Source organism: Phacochoerus africanus, chromosome 5 (genome assembly GCF_016906955.1).
Source record: "Phacochoerus africanus isolate WHEZ1 chromosome 5, ROS_Pafr_v1, whole genome shotgun sequence".
Lineage (NCBI taxonomy): Eukaryota > Metazoa > Chordata > Mammalia > Artiodactyla > Suidae > Phacochoerus > Phacochoerus africanus.
This window is the reverse complement of record NC_062548.1, coordinates 56,388,725-56,413,054: the sequence shown is the minus strand read 5'-3', so window position 1 is coordinate 56,413,054 and position 24,330 is coordinate 56,388,725. Positions and strand designations below refer to the sequence as shown.

Below are 24,330 nucleotides of genomic sequence, written 5' to 3'. Positions count from 1 at the left end.
ACAGCTCACAGCAACGCCGGATCGTTAACCCACTGAGCAAGGGCAGGGACCGAACCCGCAACCTCATGGTTCCTAGTCGGATTCGCTAACCACTGCGCCATGATGGGAACTCCTCCTGGGTGGTTTAGAGCATCAGCAGTGAGTTATCTCAGGATCCTGGAGGCTGGATGTCCCCAGTCAAGATGTCTACAGCCTCAGGGCCACTGGTCACTCCAGGGGAGGGTGCCTCTTTGCCTCTTCTGGCTTTTGGTGTCACCAGCCCTCCTTGGGTACCTTGACTTGCAGGACAAATCATTCCACTCCCACAGGTGTCTCCTCTGTGTGCATCTTCCCTCTTGTGTGACTGTCTCTGGGTCCAGATTTCTCCTGTGTGTAAGGATGCTGATCATATTAGATTAGGTTCCACCCCAATGACCTTGTTTTAACTTGGTTGCCTTGGTAAAGACCCTGATTCCAGCTAAGGTCACATTTGGAGGTACTGGGTTGGGGGTAGTTAGGGCACCAACATGTCTTTTTTTTTTTTTTTTCCCCAAAAGACAAGTCAACTCATAACCTGTGCTACTCTGGGAAGATACTTGACAGCTACATCCCTCAGTTTCTCTCTCTGTAGAATGGGTGGCTAATACATCATCATACCTACTTCACAGGGCTGTTGGGCTGATTAGTAAGTGGATATATAACTAAAGTGCTTGGAACAGAATCGGGCGATTAGTAAGTGCTGTGGGAGAGGGAATAGCTCCCACCATGAGCTATTCCTACTCAGTGTTGCAGAAATGCAGGTTTAGACAGCTGCCAAGGATGTGATGTTGGAAGAGGAACTGAAATCAGTCTGGACCCAGAGACGGCTCTGGGTGAGGCCACCACCAGCGTTGCCCTGTGCAGCCACCTGCACCCTGAAGGATCAGAGCCTCATCTGGAGAATGATTTTCTCCTTCTCTTTTGCCAAAGAATTTTTGCCAAAGCTGTCAAGGCTCAAATACTCAGAGGGCAGCAGGCGACGACTTCAGCTCTCTGACTTCCATCTGGGTGAAATCCCACCACCTCGACTGCAAAGGGAGAGGGTGCCCTGGGGTGGCCCCAAACCTCTGCCTACTCCCACAGCCTGTGGGTCTGTGGCTCTCCAAGTACAAGGACAAAACCCACTGTGTCCCAACCAAACAAAAACTCAGCTAAGAGTTCGCTGAGTTCCACTGGAATTTGGCCCAAGGTGGCCCGAAATTTGGACAGCTCCTCGCTGCTTGTTAGAGTGGGTCTGGCTGCCTCCTTCTGTCTTTCAGGGTCCGGAGGAGCCAGAGCTTGGGGCTGGGGAGCCCTTGGGGTTCTCAGATCCCCAGAGGATTAATAGCTGATTGACTGAATCCTACAGACCCTGGCAGACTCCTCACCCTCCTCAGGGCTACAGTAACATCTGGTGGTGGAATTCCTCAGCATCCCTTCCTGGGCCAACTCCTCTGGGTAGGTGCTCAGGAGGGCAGCTCAGGAGGGCACATCTGCCCATATGCAAGACCCTCACATTGGCTTCTTGGTCACTGGGAGAGTGGCCAGGATGACTGTCGGACATAATCCTCTTTTTTTAAAGGTTTATTGGAGTATCGTTGATTTACAAGGTAGTGATCATTTCTGCTGTACAATGAAGTGATTCAGTTATACATGTGCACTTTCAGATTCTTTTTCCCCATAGATGATCACAGAATATTGGGTGGAGTTCTCTGTGCTACACAGCAGGTTACCATTGGCCAATCATTACATGTACTCAGGTTGCATATGCCAATCCCCAAATCCCAGTCCACCCTCCCCTTCCCCCGCACCTGTCCCCTTTGGTAACCATATGTTTTTCAAAATCTGTGAGTCTGTTTCTGTTCTGCAAGTAAGTTCATTAGTATCCCCCCCCCTTTTTTTTAGATTCTGCATATAAGCAATAGCCTATGATGTTTGTCTTTCACTGTCAAACTTCACTTAGTATAATAGTTTCTAGGTCCATCCGTGTGGCTTCAGATGACATTATTTCATTCTTTTTTATGGCTGAGTAATATTCCCTTGAATATATGCACCAATCTTCTTTATTCATTCCTCTGCCAATGGACATTTCAGTTGTGTCCATGCCTTGGCTGTTGTAAACAGTGCTGCAATGAACACTGGGGTAGGACATCATCCTCTTGAGCTGTTGTTGGGTGAGGGCTTCTTCCTTGGACCATCAAGGAAAGGGCTTTTGCATCTCCATCCAGATACTGGAAAGAAAGACACAAATCCATGATTCAGGTAAGAGACCACTTAGTGCCCCTTTGGTTCTAAGTCATTGTTTTGAGAAGCAGATCAGCCTGCAGTAGTGAGGGATGAATCTCTTTAAAGCCATTGGAAGTCTGTCAAGTATACTCTAAAGATGGATCCAGGCTAACAGAATGTTCTGAATAGAGAACTAATTATGATTTTTTATCAATGCATCATCACCTTATGATATGTGACTACTTTCCCTGAGTCTGTAATGTGTACCTGCCATAATATTGCTTTTCACTTAGCAACCCTGTTTGATACAGATGGAATTAGAATAAATTTCATGCTAGTCCTGTTTCAAATGCCAACACTTTTTTTTTTTTCTTTTTAGGGCCACACCTGTGGCACATGGAAGTTTCCAGGCTAGGGGTCAATTTGGAGCTGCAGTGGAGGCCTACACCATAGCCACGGGAGTATAGGATCCAAGCTGCATCTGCAACCTATGCTGCAGCTTGTAGCAACACCAGATCCTTACCCACTGAGCAAGGCCAGGGATCGAACGCATATCCTCACAGAGACAACACTGGGTTCTTAGCCTGCTGAGCCACAAGGGGAACCCCACCAAGTGCCAGCACTCTTGATGGCTCTGCTTTTACTGGGCTAGTGTAGCTAGATAAGCCTGAGAGATCCCGAGATGAAGCACCACAGAGTCCATGGGTGAATAGATAAATGCCGGTTGCCAGGCCAAGCCCAGGGAAAAATGGCATTTGAGTGACTCTGCTTTGGGGAGAAAATGTCTTGTGCAGAGGACCTTAGCATCAGTTATTGCCTAACTAGCATCTCACTTGCTAGAAACTGACATCCATTTGTTTACTTCTTTATTATTGTCATTTTCCTCCACTAGGCTTGAGATCTTAGGGCCAAGAGCAATGCTGGGTTGGGGGCAGATGCTCAAAAACACATTGAAGAAGTGAACATGAATGCACAGGATGCTGACCCTGACCTTGGCCTTGTCTGAGCTTGGTTGCTGTGAGCTGGAGTCTGATCCCTCTGGTTGACCTGATGAGAAGTGGGTCATGAGAAGCTCAGCTGTCTCTGAGGCCTTCTCTGATCAAGCCAGGCAACCCTGACATCAACTGTGTCTTCCTTAGGAGCTGTCCTCGGTGAGTCAGCCCTGGAATTTTCTCATCCATTTGTGTTTTCTCCTTGCAGGAGCCAGAGACACTGCTCTAGAGGATGTGAGTGGTCCAAGGCCTCAGGCAGTGGCTCTCAACGCTGGCGGGTGGCACAGAGACCCCAGGGCAACTTGAAAGCATTGCCCAGCCCAGCTCTATGCCTCCCACAGCTCACTGGTGAGAGTGGCCTAGTGTAAGAATTTGTCAGTGCCTCTCATGGGCCATTGCAGGTGAGAACCGCTGAAATAGCTCTTCTCAAATCTTGTCCACAACAGCATCTGGAGGGCGTGCCTAACAGCAGTGGTTCAGCCCCTGCTCTTGTTCCAGACTCAGTGCACTGAGGTGAGGGCTCAGCATCTGCTATCCTGACAGGCTCCAGGGCGCACTGCTGTCATCTGGGCCACACACTAAGAACTGCTGCTCAGGGTTCGGCAGCCCCCGCCCCCCCGCCTCCCGATCCTGCCTGCCTCACCCAGTACTCTCCTCCCACCACCATCTGGGCTGTACTCTGCTGTCCCCTGCCTCCAGCTGTGGCACTTGCTTTGCTGTCCCTACCGGTCTGCTGTGCTCTGGGACAGCCTGATGGGGTATAGAGAAAATTGTTTCCATCTACTTTTCTCAACCCAAAGGCGTTCCTGCTGTGGCACAATGGGATTGGTGGTGTCTTGGGAGCACTGGGATGCAGGTTCAATCCCTGGCCCAGCATAGTGGGTTAAGGATGTTGTGTTGCCCTGTGGCTTTGGTAAAGACTGTGGTTCAGATCTGATGCCTGGCCCAGGAACTCCATATGCCTCGGGGTGGCCAAAAATGGAAAAAACACCAAACCCAAAAGAGATAGGAATGCCATCAAAGTGTTTTATCAGAGGAGAAATGGACCTGCCAGTGGACAGATTTGGGGGCAGGTGGGTGTGGGCTCTGGGCTGCTGGTGGTATTGGAGAGTCATGCTTGCAGGGGAGGTTTTGGTATCTAGGAACTGGCTTGCCCTTACAGGGGTCCTGGTTGTCAAAGCTGGAAGACAGACCTGGTTAATACAAGACTCAGTTGAGCCAGGGTTGTTTGCAGTAAAAGGGGGACTTGTTGGCTCTGAGCTGGGCAGCCAGTTTCATTTTCAAGCCTCTTTTCTAAACACGCTGTCCCGTCCACAAACTCTGTGCACTGCTGTGTGCCTGGCCCTCGTCCTCCAAGCTCAGCCAATCCCTCTCCTGCCAGGTTGGAGGGGGGGGTGACCCCTTCCTCATCCTCTCTGGGGGGGTCCCTGGCTTGCGCTTGGTGGCCTGAGGCTAGCTGCAGTGGCATGTGGTCACCGGTCCCCCTCAGGCCCGGGGTGCAAATGAAATAGCACCGGCAGGGCTGGGTGAGGCGGGCTGGCCAGTCACCACACAGAATGGCACATCCTGTGAAAGCGAGGGGGGCTGGCCCTCGCCAGGATTCTGAGGGACCAGAATCCTCTTGGTGAGTCACTTCACCCAGGGCCCTCGGCCAAAGCCAGCTTGCCCGTGACAGCCTGCCCTGCGGGCCCTTGAGTGTTCGGAAGCTGACAAATCAGTCAGGCTCTGCATGGAGTCTGCATGCCTGTCAGAAGGGCCGGCCAGTGCCCGCACACAGGTGGGGTGTCCGTGTGTCTTATAGAACATGACACATGGATGAGAAGGCCATGGGTGCTTCTGGGCCGGGCAGGGTGATTCACCCACCATCCCTGCTTCCTGGAAGCCTGGCGTTCAGGCGCTTGCTGAGCAAACGTTCTGTGTGTCACCATGAGATTGTTAGAAAGCAGAGAACGGTCCCTGGGCTCCATGGAAACTGAGGGTTTACCGATATGGGGGTGGGGAGTGGGGATCAGGCAGGGAGGAGAGGGGAGGGTGGTGAGGGCAGCCAGATCCAGGACTTCGCCTTCCATTCGGACCAGTGATGTCTTCCCGTCGACACTTGATGCATGGATGCTTGGGCTGGTTCTCAGCAGCGGAGGAAGAGGTGGCTGAATAATTATTGCGTTGCTGATTCTTTTATAAGTCAAATCCCTGTGACAGCAAAACTTCTCCTTTCTGGTTCCAAGGGAACAAATGTTTCTCCCCCACCCCCACCAGGTAGAAAGCATGGCTCCATCTGCTGTGAGTGGCCCAGCAGTGCCCTGGGAGGTTGGCTTCTAGGACTCTTCTCCTGGACAGGCCCCTTGTCCCCTGCCCAGAGGGGGAGGGGGAGGCAGAGGGCAGCAGGGACATGGGGGTGGGAATGGGGCTGCAGGGAATGGGTTCCAGATCAGAGCAGGTGGGGCCTGCTGGAGCTTCCTGAGCCCAAGGCAGAGGGAGGGCTTGGCTCATGGGTGGAGGGCTGGGGAGTGGGGAGCTCTTGTTGTTCAGGGTGGGGGCAGGGAGAGGAAGCCTGACTCAGGCCCAGCATCCACCCACCAGGTCCCCGGCCACCCTCCAGGTGCCATGGGCAGGTGGGAGGGAGAGTGGGCAACGGCCCTTAGTGGTCTCGTTTCTTCCATGTCTCTCACTGAAACCACGGTGAGAAGGAAGCCAGGGAGGAGCCGCACAGAACAGGCCTTTCCATGGTGAAGTTTGTCTGCACTGAATAGCTCCCTCCTACAGCCCTGGAAGGCTCTGTGCATGCTCTCCTTGCCGCCCTTAGGTGTGATGGGAACTGCGCTGTTCCAGTGCATACTTATACAGCCCATTTTCCCATACTCTGCCCACACCCTAAGGCACAGATTCTGAGAACTGGAAGGTGTCTTTGAGCTTGTGGGAAGCTGAGAGATGGTCATCTCAACACACCAGCATCCTAATCCCTGGAACCTCTGATTTCAGTAACTTATACGGCAAGAGGGATTTTACAGGTGTGATTAAGCTGTGGACTTTCAGGTGGGAAGATTGTTCTAGATTATGCGGGTGGGCCCCAAAGAGAGTTATAAGAGTCCTTATAAGAGGGAGGCAGGAAGGTCAAAGGGGAAAGGCCATGTGCTGATGGAAGCAGGGGGAAAGGGACGATGTATGGGGGGCTTCTGTCATGGGCAGAGGACAACCTGGAGGAGATGGAAAAGGTAAGAAAAGAATTCTCCCCAGGAGACTTCAGAAAGAACTCAGCACTGCCTACCCCCTGAGGACAGCCCCTGAGGTCCAGGTTGGACTTCTGACCTTTAGAACCATAGGAAAATCCAGTGGCGTTCTTTTTGTTTTGTTCTTTTTTTGTCTTTTAATTTTATTTTATTAAAGTATAGTTGATTTACAGTGCTGCATCAATTTCTGCTGTATAGCATAGTCACCTAATCATACATACATATACATTCTTTTTCACATTATCTTCCATCATGTTCTATTTGAAGAGACTGGACAATTCCCTGTGCTATACAGTAGGACTTCATAGCTAATCTATTCTAAGTGTAATAGTTTGCATCTACTCACCCCAAACTCCCACACTATCTATTCCTCTCCCTTCATTCTTAGCAACCACAAGTCTGTTCTCTATGTCTGTGAGTCTGTTTCTGAGTTGTAGATAGGTTCATATTTTATTTTTTTTTAATTTTTTTATTTTTTCATCTTTTTGCCTTTTCTAGGGCTGCTCCCGCAGCATGTGGAGGTTCCCAGGCTAGGGGTCTAATTAGAGCTGTAGCCACCGGCCTATGCCAGAGCCACAGCAACTCGGGATCCGAGCCACATCTGAAACCTACACCACAGATCATGGCAACGCCAGATCCTTAACCCAAACTGAGCAAGGCCAAGGATCGAACCTGCAACCTCATAGTTCCTAGTCAGATTCGTTAACTACTGTGCCATGATGGGAACTCCAATAGGTTCATATTTTAGATTCCATGTATAAATGATATCATATGATATTTGTCTTTCTCTTTCTGACTTCACTTACTATGAGAATCTCTAGTTGCATCCATGTTGCTGCAAATGACATTATTTTGCTCTTTTTTATGGCCAAGTAGTATTCCATTACATATATGTACCATATTTTCTTATTTTCTTAATCTGTTGATGGACATTGGTGGTGTTTTTTTTTTTGTCTTTTTGCTATTTCTTGGGCCACTCCTGCGCCATATGGAGGTTCCCAGGCTAGGGGTTGCATCGGAGCTGTTGCCTCCGGCCTATGCCAGAGCTACAGCAACATGGGATCCGAGCCGCATCTGCAACCTACACCACAGCTCACGGCAACGCCAGATCATTAACCCACTGAGCAAGGGCAGGGACCAAACCCACAACCTCATGGTTCCTAGTCGGATTTGTTAACCACTGCGCCACGACGGGAACTCCCTGGTGGTGTTTTTTTAAGCCTTTTTTGGTGGTCATTTGTTACAACAGCCAAGGAAGCTCATACAGAACTCACTGACCTAAACCTGCTCTTTTTACAGAGGAGGAGACTGAAGCTCATTTGCAGTAGCTAGTCTCATTTTTATTTAGTTGATTTGTATGTGATTTATGGGAAGGGAAGGACTTTTCTCCTTCTTCTGTAAGATGGAGTTTTTTTCTGCAATTGTCCTGCTGACCAGAGCAGGCCTTAGAATTTTCCATTTTATGGGGTCTGATGGCTAAATTGATCTTATGGGTTCAATGACCATATTTTGTCGAATCAGAATGAGAAAAATCTGATCTGATAAGAACGAGTGGATTTATGGGGATAATGTGATAGAGGCAATCCCATAAAACCAGGGACAAATCGCCCGCGTTGTAATACAGGGCGTAGTGGCCAACACAGGCCATCCTCGCCCCATGTCTATCGCCTGCCATAACCTTGCCTCCCCATCACAAGGGAGGAAAGGGGTGGTAATCTTGCTGCAGGGTTTTCAGAGGATGTTGCTGATTTCTGAACCACAACAGACTTTGAAAAGTCCTCTGAGTCTAAAAAATGAAGACTCATTGTTTCAACCCTTGCAATAAACATCCTGGGTGGCCTTCACCTCAAACCTCAGAGGATTTCGAGATACCATAGAACATTCTGTGCCTTGTTTATTTCCCATCAGTTGGTGGAGAAATTGAACCCATGCACTGGTGATAGTGGAAACCGGTCAGTGCAGGCCCTGGAGGGGAGAGAAGGATGCAGAAAATGTAGGCTTGGAGCAATTGCAAGGCTGTTCCAGACCCATGGCAATAAAACAAATATCACAATAAAAGTGAGTCACATAAATGTTTTGGTTTCCCAGTGTACATAAACGTTATGTTAGCCTATTAAGTGTGCAATAGCGTTATGTCTAAAAAAATGTACCTTCCTTCTTCAAAAAACACTTTATTGCTAAAATATGCTAACCCTCATCTGAGCCTCTGGTGTGTTCTAATCTTTCTGCAAGAGTCACATCAAAGAGCACAGGTCACCATCACAAATATAATAATAATGAAAATGTTTGAAAGAGTGTGAGAATTACCAAAATGTGAGACAGATGTGAAGACAGCAAAGGCTGTGGAAAAAATGGCGCCGACAAACTTGCTCGAAGCAAGGTTGCCACTGACCTTCAGTTCGTAAGAAGGTGATAAAGGAAAGTGTGGTAGGTCTGCCCACACGGCTGCAGGCTGGGGACTTATTCCTGTGTGGCTGTTGAGTCTGAGGCCTTAGTTTTTGAAAGGGCTCTTCAAGCAATTCTTGTGGCCTGAGGATCAAGGTTTCCCATAGAAAAAAGTGAGGTTATGTAAATTCCTCTTTAGGGATCACAAGACCAGCAGTTACCCTTCAGCACAGCCAAAGGCACATTGCATGATTTCACTTCCTCTCTGGCTATACAAGTGCGGGCTGCCCTGTGCCACTGCGTGAATCCAGTCTCAACCAGGGCGAGTCAGCTGGACCAATGTGCTTGCTTGATGACAGAGACAGTGTGAAGAGGACTCAGTAAGCTGCCTGCCCTTCATCCTGCGATGATGATGGTATTGGGGGCAATTTACCTGCTGGGGTGAATTCATACCCTTGAATCTTACTTGGCTTGATCCCAAATGTACACTGACTCTTCAATCTCAACCATGTCAAAATTATGAAACAGAAGCAAAGGTTTGTGCCTCAACCTGTTGGGGGCAGCGTGGGGGGGGGGAATCAACATGGATACAATGTAACATTTACCCTTTGCCCAGCACTATTTGGGGGGGTATTCCCAGCTTCCATAAGAACACCCCCCATCATAAAGTTATACACACACTAAATCAGTAAAGGGAACTCACTTGTGGGCTTCCTATGTGCCTGGACCGTGATTTGCCCTCCTTTAAACTGGAGGGTGGATTTGACCATCTCTAAGTTTTCCTCTGGCTCCAATATTGTGTTTTTCTCAGATTTTATTTGACCCCCTGAGAGTTAGCTTCCTTGTTAGCCAAAGGATAAAACTAGGGCTGGGGGGCCCTTTGGACTGTGAGCCATTTGGTTTCATTATGAAATTCCCAAGATTTCTCTAAAAGAGATCCTGTATCTGCTTTTTCACCAGGAAGAAGTTCGGTGTCTGAATAAATCAGCCAGGACATGCCATTAAGGTTAGTAATGTGGATTTTTAAGAACATTTGGGAAGGTCTTTTTTTTTTTTCATCCAGCAGCAGAGGTCCAGGCTCACCCCCACCCACCCCAGGGCTCTGTTCTCTCTTTAGCTCCATAGGACCCAGCTCCTGGGGGCAGTGACGCTCCATCAGCACCAGCTTTGAGTCTGCTGGGGGAATAGGACACACTGGCTTTGTACAGACAGGACTTAGGACTGAATTTCCATCTCAGGGGTCAAATGATTCAGCTTGCCAAATTGCACAAACTATGATAAACATTTAGAAAATCAATCCCATCCTGTACTAACAGTTACCCTGGGAGTTGGGGAAGGGGGTCCTCCAATTTGAGAAGGGTTCTAGGCGGAGGAGGCGGGGACGACAGCAACTATCTCCCTAGTTAAAAGTCCCAAGGCCTCCTTTTCTTTTTTATGGGGCCGTGGTCACATCACTCGAAAACCACCTCTCAGCTGGAAGTACGTAAGTTTCAACGAGTCACAAAAAATAGGGAAACTTACACAGAATTTCCTTGGCCACTTCCCCATCCGAGTGATCACGCAGCCAGCACGGCCGCCAGGAGGGCGCTCCCAGTGAGGAGGGAAAAGGTGTGTTCACAGCCACCCAGGAGGAGGAGTGACACAGCCCGATTGGGAAATCCCTGGACACGAGAATATAAATTCCTGCCCAACTGCTGGGCTTCTACGGAGGGCGAAGGGCCTGGCAGCCTTCCCGGGAGAGAAGCCCCAGGTGAAAGATGCAGAGCTGCAGGTAAGAGGTGGGGAGAGAGATCAAAAGTGAGAAAGAGAATCAGAGAGTCAGGCACGCAGAGAGAGGGGGGAGAGACAGAGAGAACTGGCTGTCAGGACACCTGGCTCCATCGTTTCTGGAGGGAACCTCATGGGGCTTTCCTGATGTCTCTGGACCCCCGGGGCCTCCTCCAGGTGACTTTCCTCATCTCTGTGATCTTCATCTGTGCGAAGGTGACCTTGACCTTTTGGGGCTTCGGTGTGTCTATCTGTCAAAAAGGGGGCTGGATCAGAGGGCTGCTAAGGACCTTCTAGGATTGGAAGGGACAGGCAGAACCGCAGTCCAACCAGCATGAGAAAGGCAATGCTGAGACAGTCTCCTGCAGCTCAGGTGAGAAGGACACTGGGTGAGCGGCTTTCCTCTTTGGAAGGATCATGGGATGTGCTTTCTTTTCTCATGCACGAGCAACTTTTCTAATGCCTGAGCTCTCAGTGCCGGCTGAGCACCAAGCCCCTCGGCTGTCTTAAGGAGCAGGCAGAGCTTAAGTGTGAGTCCAGAGGCTAAAGCGCCCAGCTTCAAGTCTCAGCTCTGAGATGCCCACACACGTTTGTATGGTGACTGTCTTCTTAAAGTCCTGTGGTGCAGTGAATCAGGAGTACCACGGACTTGAGATCATTCTGCCAGGGGCCAGCAGCTCGCAACAGCCAGGAACTAGAAAGCTTATCTGTAGCTCCTGATTCTTTACTGAGAAGGAATAATAAAATCAGGCAGGATTCTTTGTAAAAAATCATTTTTACCCTCAATTATAATGAAATAAACCACGCAATTTATTGACCCTCCTGCCGCACAACGCCTCAGTCTCCCCTTCTGTAAGCTGTGAACTGGATGGCGAGGGTCACAGGTGGTGGGCCGTGTGAATGAACCACACCAAACTTGAATATAGTGCAGGCACAAGGAGGGCGCCCCGAAAGGCTCCCTCTCATAGACATCCCCGCTCTCGAATCCTACTCTTCCCTGCCCCCCCCCCGCCCCCACGACCTTTCCTCTTCCTGGCATCCAGCCCTCTGCCCCTCCCCCTCCCAGTCCCTGGCCCCCGCCCTGCCCCTAATCCTGGTCAGGTCCTGTCATCTTTAAATGAGGCAGAGGAGTGTCCTGATCTTCTGTGCCCCTCCCTCAGCTCAGGTTAAGTGGCAGGATACTGGGGCAGCCCTCAGCAGCCCAACTGTACCCCAGCCCCAGCTCCACCTTCTAAGAGGGAGGGGTCCCACTCCATGAGTTCAAGGACCTCTCCTACTTGCACCATAGAAGGGGAGCCACCATCCTTCAAACCTCATTACAGTCTAGTCCATTTTAATTGCATTTCCTACTTTCTAGCCCTTCTGGATGTCCTAACAGGCAAGAAGGGAGCTTGGGTGGTGGCATGGTGGGGGAGGGCTGTGAGGTTAGTCCCTGACCCATTTGTTCCCAGCTGGCCTGGGACCCCTCCTTCCGCCCCTGCCAGCATCCTCGACATCTCCACTCTGACCGCGCCCTCAAAGCCCAGCTGGTTGACAACCAAGCCTGAGTGACCAGGACGCTCAGACCCTATCCCTGCCCCCCTCCCCCAGGACAGCCTCTAGTGACAGCACAGTTGAAGAAGGGCAAGTGTGTAGTGCAGATTCGGGTGGTCTTTTTATGTCAGCGTCACCTGCTTTTTATATGGGGGACATTTGATCATGACAGTGCCTCTGACCAGTGGCTTTCAGACCTGATCCTCCTTCAGCATCACCTGAAGGGCTTGTTCAAATGGATTGCTGAAACTGCTGGGAATTTTGGATTCAGTCGGTGGCGCAGGGGAGGAAGGGGGCTGAGGACTTGCGTTTCTAATGAGTTCCAGGTGATGCTGCTGGTCTGGGGACTTTGAGAACCACTTCCTTAGAAGCTAAGAGGAGGTTTCCTATCCAGGGGCAAATCAGCAAAACAAGCGAGCCCTTTTCCGTGAGCCCAGCTAGACCTCCGTTTCCTATCAGTTTTGTTCTCAAAGGGCATCACTTGTGAGAAATGCAAAATCGTGGGCCCCAACCCAGATCTAAGGAATCAGAATGAGCTGCGTTTTAACCAAACTCCCAGGTGATTTAGAAAGCCTTGATCTTTGAGGCTAACCTCAAATAAAGCATTCAGATACCCATGTAGATTAAAAGCAGAGACAGTATTAAATCCCTGTCCCTGATCACCCCAACCCTCTTGGTGTGGTTTCTGAAATTCTGGGGTCAGAACCTAATAATCTGATGATGAGGAATGTTGCTTAAAGGTGGGAAGAAGAGGGCAGTGACAAAATGAAAGGGGTGTGGAAGCTTCCGTGATCAGCTGATGGGCCAAATCTAGTGGGGTCCCAAGAAGAATAGTGATGGGGGCATGCTGATCCTCTAACATCTCTGAGTCCCTGTCTCAGCGTGCTTAGCCTGGCTGAGTGTTAAAATCACCCGGAGAGCTTTCAAAACTCTTGGTACCTGGGACCAGTTACATCAGGAACTTTGGGGTTAGGATTCAGACATCAGCAGACTTTTGCTTCCCAGGCAGCTCTGATGTTTAGCCAAGGCTGAGAGCCCTTGCTCCACTCACTCTCTTATGCTCTGCACCATCCCACCTTCATAAACTATTCAGGGACTTTCTCCCTTCAGAGCTGTGTTCTGAGCATGGCATTTGTTTGATGGTTCTTATCATCAGATAAATCTGCATTTAACTCACCAGTAGCATGAACAGCAGAGGAATCTGAGAATCTGTATAAAACTCCATTGAAACATTTCCGGGGCATCCTTTTCATTAAGAACCTCTGTTTCATATTGAGCATAAATTATTTCCTAAACAGGAGGTAAATTAGCAGCTCTTGATTGTGGGTCATCAAAAGAGCCCAGTTTATAAATCTGGGTATTATCTTGCTGTATGACTTGGACACATAACTCTATGTTTCTAGATGTGAGTTTCATTGGTCCGACGAAATGGATGGATTGAGAGCAAGGGCCCTTGGCTCTTTTAAAGAACTTCTGGGAAGTATTCATTCCATTCAAATTTTTCTTGAAATGTCAAGAGGAAATTTAAGAATACTGGAACTTAATTGGGGATTACTAGCTTGAGTGTGTTCAGAGGCCAGGCAGTAAATCACATCTGTGAGGGTCCCTCTGGAATGAGTTTGTCCCTGGGAAAAAGACATTCAATGAAAAATAACACCACCACTCTGGCTGAAAAAAGTGCATATGCACATGTTGAACAGGGCTGTGACCCCCAGTCTGTGATTCCCATACTTAGCTTTGTCAACTTGTGACAGTCTGTTTACATCATCCCAAGGTTAAAGGGATGAGTGCTGAATCCTGACCCCCCCGCCACTTCTATTTGTATTTCCTTGGAGGAGTTATTTAGCTCCTGTAGGTCTCAATGTCTGCATCTCTAAAAGGAAAATAATAGTATCTAAAATCAAAGAAATTGTACATGTCAAGACTTTGCCCAGCACCTGGCATAGAGTGGATGTTCAGCAAGTGTTAGCTGTCATCTCCATCCTCAGGACCATCTCCATCCTCAGGACCATCTCCATCCTCAGTATCATCATTATCACTATCCTCAGAGTCACCACCATCCTCAATGTCTTCCTCATCCTCATTGTCATCATCGTCATCAGATTATGAGGTTCTGACGCCAGAATTTCAGAAACCACACCAAGATGATCACCAAGGGTGATCAGGCACAGGAACTTAATACTCTCTCTGCTCTTAATCTATGTGGGTATCTGAATGCTTTATTTGAGGGTAAGCCATTCCTAAAGATCAAGGTTTTCTAAATCACCTGGGAGTTTGGTTAAAATGCAGCTCATTCTGATTCCTTAGGTCTGGGTTGGGGCCAACCATTTTGCATTTCTCACAAGTGATGCGCTTGATGCTTGTCCGTGGGTTTGAGTAGGAAGGCTTTAGAATATTTGGGATGAGGTTTTCTCGGGAGTGAGGAAGAAGTCCATGTATGGCTTTGGATGTGTCCTAAACTTTCTAGAGCTCATATTCATCAGAATGTTTTCTCAACTGTGGTTGGCAGAGTTCTAAGATGCACCCCCACAACCCCCGTTGCCCACTGGTCATGCCTTGTATGACCCCTCCCCTTGCATGAGGGTGGGTTATGTGAACATGATGGGATGGCATCCCCATGACTAAGTTACCTTATACAGCAAAGGTCAGGGAATTTTGCATCTGTATTTTAGGTCTCTTAGTCAGCTGACTTGAAGATAATCAAATGGAAGACCATCTTGGGTGGCCAAAACAGCTGGGCTCTTTAAAAAAGGTCTGTGGAGTTCCTGTCGTGGCTCAGCGGTTAGAGAACCCAACTAACATCCATGAGGATGCAGGTTCCATCCCTGACCTTGCTCAGTGGGTTAAGGATCTGGTGTTGCCATGAGCTGTGGTGCAGTTCACAGACATGGCTCGGATCTGGTGTTGCTGTTGCTCTGGTGTAGGCTGGTGGCTATAGCTCTGATTCCACCCCTAGCCTGGGAACCTCCATATGCCAGAGTGTGGCCCTAAAAAAAAAAAAAAAAGGAAAAAAAGGTATAGAGGTCAGAGTCCAGAGGTCAGAGAGATGTGAAGTAGCTGAGGTGTCCCACAGGCCCTGAGGGAACGGAATGTCCTGTTGTGTCCTGGGGCAGGAAAAGATGGTGGCCCCCGAGCTTTAATGTCCGCCTGTGAGACCCTCAGTAGCTTCCATCCAAGCAAGAGACTGAGATCAGACAAGCTGCCTGTGAACTAAAAATGGGGCCTGGTTTCAAGTCACTGAGTTTGTGGTCCTTTGCTACTTTGCAACGGATACAGTGAAAACAAATACCATGTCCCAATTCTTCTCTTTGCTTGCTGTGTCTGCCGTTACACTGCAACATAACTGGAAACAGCTCAGTAGCTTAATCCGATGCCCACTCGTTTCCTGCGCAGCCCATGTCATTGTCACGGGGCAGCGGTGTCAGACTGCCCTTCATAGCCACTTGAGGCTATTTTCAAAAGAGAACTTTTGCAGACAACCTGTCGGCCTCAGATTGTTTTGACACAGATGCAAATCGATGTTTCTCCTGTTGAACCAGAGGAGACACAGAGACAAGGTTCAGAAACAAGAGAGTGGCTGCATGGGTGGAAGGAAACCTCAGCCTCCTATCAGGTGGTCTTACTGTCGCACATGGACATCCTTAAACAAGGGCTCAGGGTCATGGAGGCAGGAGTGTGGAGGCACCAGAAATGAAACACCTGGGGGTGATCTCGTCCTTCCTGCTCGAACCCGTGACATGGCCATGCCTGACTTCACGGGTGCAGAGAATGAAGTCTTTTGTGCCGCCGCCCAGAGCAGCCTCCAGATGGTACCCGCTCGTCTGAATGCAGATGTCCAACTTCAGGTGGCAGTTGTCAAGCCAGAGGTCCAGCTGGCTGCCTGGCAGCCTGCAGGAAGCTGGAGGGGCATGTGGGGGAGGGGAACACTCCCCCAGCCTCAGAGGAGAGCAGAGCATTTCTGGGTGGAACTTTCTGGATCTGTGGAAAACCCAGTCAGTCTGGGGTTTCTTGTGCCCAGGAATTTCCCCACCCCATGTAGATAAAAATCGCTTGGGTTTCCTATTGTGGTTGGGTTTCTTTTTTTTTTTTTTTTTTTTTTGGCTTGATTGTCATCTGCTCTCATGGCCATGCTGGACCCAGGGCTGGGGGAAACTGTGCCTTCTGTGACCCTTTTAGGACAAGACATTCTAGGTGGGTGTATTTTCCAGAGGGTGAAAAATGATCTTTCAACGTATGAAAAGAAAACCTCATCCGTTTTGACAGTTGTGGAAAGATTTTTTTCTAAAATATAGATGTCGTGGTGAGAATTTGGACTCACTGCCAACCAATGTCACAAAAATGTGCCTTTAATAGCTTCTCTGATAAGACTCTCCTCATGTGGCTCCCAATGCCCCTTTTTATCAGAAAGGGGAGTTTAACTGGTCAGTGCATCTGTCCCCATCCAGGCTGGTCACACTCTGCCTATCTTGGATTTATTCGGTCTCTTTTGGGTAGATACTGGATCTTTTAGAATTTCTGACCTCGCCAACTACTTCTGGCCAGGAAGGAGTCTGAGATCTAGGGAAGCAGTGTCCCCAGGTTGTGATAGGGATGGTGGCTGGTCCACTGGCTGGCCTTGGGGAGTGAGGTGGTGTCCTCCACTGGCTTCCACGGAGATGTTTCTGGACCTGGCTGGTCACTCAGGGTCCTGTTGAGTCTACTGCTGGGAAACCCGAGTAGGGTCTTTCAGGGGAGTCAGAGCTGATGCAGTGGTTATGGGGTCCCACTGTGCCCCTTGCTGGCTCCATTGTCCCCTGCATCTTGGCCATGGCCTTGTTTCTCCTCTGACTCAGACCAGCCACCTGTGCAGGGGATACTTGGAATATTTACCAACCAGCCAGGCAGGAGCCCTGACCCTTCAGAACAGATGTTGCCCTATGTTGCTGGACCACAAGGATCTCAGGGGAGCACCAGGGGATGCAGGAGATGGAGAGAGCAGGGCTCAAGTAGGGCGTTATTTACCAATTGGTCAGCACATGTTTCCTCACTGTTGACCACACTGCTCCTTATGGACTGAGTGTCCTGCAGTCTCTAGCTCACCTTGTCCTTCATCAGAGCAGCCCCATAGCTGCTCAGATCTCAGTTTACCCCCATTGTCCATGGGAAGCGAGGGGAGACCTGGATCTCATCCCCATCAGCAAAGAAGTGAGGCTAGCCAGGAATGGACCCTAGCATCCCTGTATCAAAACCACCTGGCCATCATCCCCTTCCTTCCCCAGTGTCCCCATCTTGGTCGGGCTCCTCTTTTTCCTACGGTGGATGGGATTCCTCTAAGGACCCCATCTGAACGCAGAGCCAAAGCCCCTCAACTCTCAGTTCCCTGCTCTTGTCTGCCCTCTTGGCAGTCAGGTTTCGAACCAGGAAGTGGGGGCAGCAGCCACTTTCCTACTTATCCACCCCCTGCGTCACAGCCTCTTCCTCCCCCCTTTCTGAGGTGGCCTCTGCTCTTCCCCTTTCTGGGGAGGCCGTGGTGGCTGAGGACTCAGAGGTATCTAGAAGGGAAATACATTGGAAGGTAATTAGCTTGTTGTCCTCATCAAATGTGTTATGGACTGTTCCGTCCTGGAGAAAGAGGCTCCTGTGAGACAGACTTATGGACATCATTGTGGACATCATGTGTTTTGTGCTATAACATCTGGATACTCTCAGGAGGGCACAGAGAGGTGGAGGGGACTTTTGTGTCTGCTCTTAAAGGCCTCTGACTACTATATGCTCTGGTGCTTACATCTGTCAGTAGTTTTTTTTCTCGCTCCTGTTATTGGGAAATTGGCTACCACTTCTTGGGGGGGGGCATGTTCCTCCATCAGCCCCCTCCCTCCTCACTTTCTGATTTGCTACCTCTACCCTGCTTCTGGCCGAGCATCCTGGTGACCTATTGCTACATAACAAGCTGCCCCAGAACCGAGTTAAGACAAACACTTTATTGTGGCTCCAATACTCTCTGGGTCGTGAATTTGAGAGGAGCTCAAATAGATGGTTCTCCTGCTCCACGTGGTTCGATTGTGATTGTCAGTCACTGGTTCTCAGCTGGTGAGTTGACGCATCTGTGGAGCCTAAGAGGCTTTACCTACATGGCTGAGGGCAGCCCTGGGAGGCTGGGCATAGCTGGGATGGTCGACCTGACCCCTGACCTGTGACCTCCCTCCAAGCTGGTTTTAGGGCTGTGGGACAGTTTACGCAGTGGCTGACTTCCCTCAGAGCAGGCGTCCCAAGAAAGCCAGGTAGGAGCTGCAAGGTGCTTCCTTCCTCCCAGAGCCTACTTGCTGATCTCCTCGACCCCGACCCTCCCAGTCATATTGTATTGTGATATTCTTCTTTTAGCTTATCTATTGAGTATTATGACATGAAAGAAAGATATGTCCTATATGAATTGTACTTCATTCGAATGGTTCCCTCCAGCACATGATATTTCTTTCGTTTCTTTCTTTCTTTCTTTCTTTTCTTCTCCTTTCTCTATCTTTCTTTCTTTCTTTCTTCTTTCCTCTTTTTCCTTCTTCTTTCTCTCTCTCTCCTTTCTTGCTCTCTTTCTTTCTCTCGTCTTTCTTTCTTCCTTTCTCTCTTTTCTTTCTTTTTTTCTTCTCTTTTTTCTTTCTTTCCTCTTCTCCTCTTTCTCTCTCTCTCTCTCTCTCTCTCTCTCTCTCTCTCTATCTTTCTCTCTTTCTCTTTGGCTTTTTGCTTTTTAGGGCCACACCTGCACCATATGGATGTTCCCAGGCTAGGGGTCAAATCAGAGCTGCAGCTGCTGGCATGTACCACAGCTGCAGCAAATCAGGATCCAAGCCACATCTGTAGCCTACGCCACAGCTCATGGCAATGCCAGATCCTTAACCCACCGAGCGGGGCTGGGGATCAAACCCACATCCTCATGGATCCTAGTCAGATTCATTTCGGCTGAAACACAGCAGGAACCCCCTGAGTGGCCTTTTCTGACTTCTCCTCACCGTTCACCCAACACCATTCTGTTAGTTATATTAAAGTCCCCGGTTGGCCCACATTCAAGGGATCCTGGACAAGCTGGATTCCACCTTCGGATGAGAGGCCGAGTGTTGTGGTCACATCAGAGAAGACCCCTTGGGATGGGATAGTGTTGTGTTTGTCTTTACAATACAACCTGCCACCCTGAGAAACAATAGCCACATGTGTATGAATAAACAAGAAGGTTCTGAAAGAGGGCTTCACATTTCTTCTGCGAGTAAAATGTACATGCTCAGGTGCCAGCATCCTACTGGCTATCTTTCAGCTGTTCAGATCGTTTTGGCCTGGTCTTTTAACTGCATTATGTTTCAGATGGGTGGGTTTTCTGGATAACTGATAATTCAGATATCTGCAGTGTTTACTATTGTCAGATGACAAGGGGTAGAAAGCAGCTTTCTGTTTAAAGGGTATGCACCTGGGCATAACCAGCCTCCTGCCGGCACAGGGGTCCGGGGACTGGTTAACATTCTAGTGAACATTCCCTAGTGAGTAGCCCACAGAGCTGACATGCCAGCACCCAGGGAAACTCAGGAGTCTTGAGTCCAGCCCTTGCCATTTGCTGGCTAGGGGACCTTAAACGAGTGAATTGACCCGGTTCAGGGCTTCTCAGATGAAGCCCCTGACTTGGTGCTTAAGAAACTGAATGTGTGCCCAGGACTGAAGCCTCAACTCAAATCCAGACTGACTTTGATCCTAGGGTTTTATTCCTGGGAGGGGCTTGGGGGTTCTTGGCAGCCCAACCCTTTATTTTAGAGGTGAAGAAACCACGACCCAGATTGGGTAAATAGCTTGGTGTCTTGCCCAAGGTCACAAAGCAGGTTAATAGTTGCGTGATGACAAGAATCCAACTTCCATCTCCTGTTCTGTGTGCTTAAAAACTCTTCCACTAGGACATCAAATGAAAGCATGAGAATTCCATAATAGGCCTTGAGAGAGAGAGAGAGAGAGAGAGAGAGGAAGTTTGTGTGTGTGTGTGTGTGTGTGTGTGTGTGTGTATGCATGTTAAACACAATTCGGTATGCATGTTAAACACAATTCGGTTACTCTGGCTCTGCACACAGGCTCCATGACTCCTCTAAGTGGAGTGGTGGAGTGGTGCATTTCTCTAATATAGAACCTGGGGTTAGCTAAGCTACTGATGCTGATACCTGAATGTTCTGGGGCTGTGTGACAGTCCTTTAGCAGGAGTGAGGCACACAGCAGACAGGGCAGCTCTTGACTTCCCGCTCAGGTTCTGCCAGTGTGTGCTCTTGAGCAAATAACTTCTGAGATTCTGGGTCTACTTCCAGAGATGCTGACCAGAGTCACCGATTATGGAGGGCTTCTCTGGCTGGCACTGTGCCAATCTCTTTATATACCCTATGCCCTCCTGTGATGCATGCCAGGCTGTGGACACTGTGAAGACTAGCAGACTGAGCCTCACCAAGGCACCGAACCATCCAGCTGGCCCTGGAAGAAGGCAGGATTGACACTGGCTCTGCCAGCCCCCAAGTCCGTGTGTTCCCCACAGTGCTCTGTTGTGTAGACTCCTGACCCTCAGGACTGGTGGAAGATGCAGAAAGACTTCTGAGCTGCCCAGGGTGGACTCTGGCCAATGCATGGAGTTTAGGGGAAGGGAAGGCACCTCTACATTCTGAAATGACAGAAGTTTCTGCTCACGAGGACCTCCCCAAGACTGGATGTATTAGTCTTTTGCAGGGCAAGGGTGGCCATCTATGGAGGATGCTGGTTTGGGAAGACTGGTTGGGTGGGCTGCTAAGCACCATGGCTTTTGAAACCCCCTCTCACTCTGGTGGCTGATGCTTCTACAGAGCGGAGAACCAGTCCCAGGACTGAGGATTGTGTAGACACAGATTTACATCCCACTGCATCACTCCATTGGCTCTGTGGCTTTGGGGAACTGAACTGAATGTGTCTAAGTCTGTCTCCTTTGCTTCAGGTTTATAATGGGGATGACCTGCTCGACCTGACTCCTGAGTGTTGCCTTCTAGAGTTGGGCAGAGCAGTGAATCCCTCTTACATAATATCAGGCTGGGAGAGTTTGAAGCTTGGTGGATTCGTGCTGTGGGGTGCCCAGGGTTTCTCATGGAGAGCTTCCATGCCTGTCATTTTGGAGGAGGATGGCAACTGTTCTGAGCTAGAAGAGTGGTCCTCTTGGGGGGTCCACTATGGGAGGGGCTGATGCAGGAAGAGGTGAAGGAAATGTCTTTGCTTGAGGTCCAGGCCTTGGGGGGGCTCTGAACGACCAGGGCTTACTCTAGATGCAGCGAGTAAAAGGAGGGTTTGATGAGTAGGAGAGTGGAGATGGTGGAGGGGTGATTTGCTGTATCTCTTGACTAATAGTTCCTCTGGCAGAAGCGTGTCAGGTTCAAATGGTTTCACAGGGACTGGGGGTGTTTAGAGAGAAAGAAAACTTATTGGCAGAAAGTAAAATAGAAGAGCCAGTGTAAGAGCTTGGTGGATCCAGGTCTTAGCCTTACTGGATTCTCCCCCTTGAGATTCAGCCCAACGTGGCCCAATACCTGGTTCTGCCAAAGATGGGTCTTCCTGTGCCTTAGGCTCCAGTAAGTGCATCTGCCCCCTGGACCCCACCAGGGTCAAGGACAAGGAGGTGTTATGATTATGACGCAGCCACACAGAACAGTTCCACCGTGCTGCTCTGAATTCCCTTAATTTTTTTTGCGGGGGGAGGGAAGCACTAGCTTCTCTCTTTCTATACAACAAAGATAGTTTGTGGATACCTATCAAGGGTTCTGCTTTGAGCCAGGACATTTTTCAACCAAAGCTGCCCCAAACCTGGTCATGCATCTGAAGCTAAGGGATCTTTCCTACCCCTCCAATGCTGAACACGAATGCAAAACACTTTTTATTTTGCTTCAGCTTTGCACTTTAAGAAAAATTTCCAAGCTTAATTTTTTAAAAATTTAATTTAATTTTTAAAATTATTTACCCCAATACAATTTTTGTTTCTACTGTACAGCATGGTGACCCAGTTACACATACATGTACACATCCTATTTTCTCTCATTATCATGCCCCATCATAAATGACTAGACATAGTTCCCAGTGCTACACAGCAGGATCCAAGTTTTTTTTGTTGTAACATTTATTTCCCCATAGGTTGCAGGAGGTTTTATGCCACATGCCTCAAACAATACATTGAGATTTTTAGGAGTCTGTTTTGCAAACTGGATGTGACTAAGTTGGATGCATAAAGCCAAGAGCTATTTGTCTTCATTCATAGTCAAGATCTGTCACCTTGTTTTTGGGTTTTGGATGACTGTGCCACCTGACTCAGAGATGGACAGTTGCCTAAAACATTCCGGGAATGGGGAGTTCCTGTCGTGGCTCAGCGGTTAGCGAACTCGACTGACATCCATGAGGACAAGGGTTGATCCCTGGCCTTGTTCAGTGGGTTAGGGATCTGGTGTTGCTGTGAGCTGTGGTGTAGGTCACAGATGTGACTTGGATCCTTTGTTGCTGTGGCTGTGGCGTAGGCTGGCAGCTGTAGCTCTGATTCGACCCCTAGCCTGGGAACCTCCATATGTCGTGAGTGTAGCCCTAAAAAGGCAAAAGACAAAAAAAAAAAGATGAAAAACAACAACAAGAACAAGAACAACAACAAAACAAACATTCCAGGAATCAGGTGAAGAGAGAAACAAAGAAAAGTTTTATCTTCTGGGTGAATGAAGAGTGATACTCAAATGTACTATAACTTAACATTTTTACTCCCTTTCAATGCCTGAAGATTTATCTCTAGAGCTATCATTTACTTTCCTATTTATCCTCAATCTGCTAAAAAATACATTCTGAAATACTTGCAGGTGAAGTTTGATGATATCTGCAACTTTCTATACATACACACACACACACACAGAATGAGAATAAATCAAATGTTAAAAACTGGTGAATCTAGATGGTATAACACATACTGGTGTTATACTATTCCTGCAACTTTTTAGTCTCTTGGAATTTTCCAAAATTAAAAGAAAAGGTGAAAGAAACATCTACCATCCTTAGGCTCCATGTGCTGCCCTGAGCAGGAGATAGACTGAGGGTCATAGGCTGGTACGGTCACCTGGTCCTTAGAGAGGGCTGCAGGGGGTGGGGGGTGGGGGTGCTGCTCAGCCCTCACGCACCCCCCTGCCCCAACACCCTTGGCTCCAGCTGATCCATCAGCAATTTCCACCCTTACTGCATTCTTTTTGTTTTCTTTAACTTTTCACACATTTTTGGTCCTTTTCTCATGCCTGGCCCTGCTTTGCATCCTATTCCTCTGTGTTCTTGGGTGAAAACTGGGTTATTGGACAGAAAGAAAAAACAAAGCTAGAATTGGAACTCAAATACTTGGAACCAGCTGCCCTTTAAAATTTCTCTTTTTTCCAGTAAGAAGTTCATCTCAGATTCAAGCAGAAATGTCAAATTGCCTGTAATTTAAAAACACATTTGAAGAAAGTAGGGCAGGAAATAACGTTTTGCTGCAAACCTCTGCGAGAATGAATTCTTTTTCCTCTGGGCCTGCCAAAGACCCACGGTTTCCCACACTAGGGCAACTCCAGTCCTAGCCTTCTTCTGAGGTTTTGATTATTGAAAATGATCACTATTATGCGTTTGTGGTTTAATTGTCTGAAGCCACTTCCTGGAGAGGTCACAGAAAGCAGTTTTCGTGCCAAAGTCCACAGAGAGGAAACAGACAACCGTCTTGGCTGAGGGTCCAGGCAGGGCTGATGGGTGCAGATTGGGAGTAGGGGGGCCCAGATGTGGCTAAGGGTCCAGGTGGGGTGTTAGGGAGCCCAGGCAAAGCTAATGGGCTCAGGTCAGGGTTTAGGGGTTCCAGGTGGGGGTCGGGGGTGGACAGGGAGGGGGCCGGTCCTGGAGGAGAACTATAGTGTAGGATTTAGTTCCACTGGAATACGGTTCTTGTTGAATCAGCTCTATATCTCATCCTGGGCAGATGTAGATTTTGAGAAGAGGGTTAGTGTCCAGCTCACCTTCATCACCTGAAATGAAAGGGGTGGGACTACATTTCCCTGAGACCCTCCCAGCTCCATGGCTCTGTGGACGTAGCTTGACGCTTGTTGTCAAAGTGATTTTAAAACATTACAAAACTTCACATGATTTGAGGCTGATCCTGACCCTTGGGGGCTGCTTTCATGGGAGGAGAGTGGAGGTGACCTCTTAGCGTCAAT

At 48.8% G+C, this 24,330-nt stretch overlaps 1 protein-coding gene across 1 annotated transcript in view; it reads left to right on the top strand.

Moving 5' to 3' along the window:
- Positions 1–10,373: 10,373 nt before the first annotated feature.
- IL1R2 (interleukin 1 receptor type 2) overlaps positions 10,374–24,330 on the top strand; it is a 38,202-nt gene continuing 24,245 nt past the window's right edge. Inside the window, exon 1 of the mRNA XM_047781350.1 lies at positions 10,374–10,598. Within this exon, the coding sequence (XP_047637306.1) occupies positions 10,585–10,598 (14 nt within the window). The 5' untranslated portion in view covers positions 10,374–10,584. The remainder of the gene's footprint in view (positions 10,599–24,330) is intronic.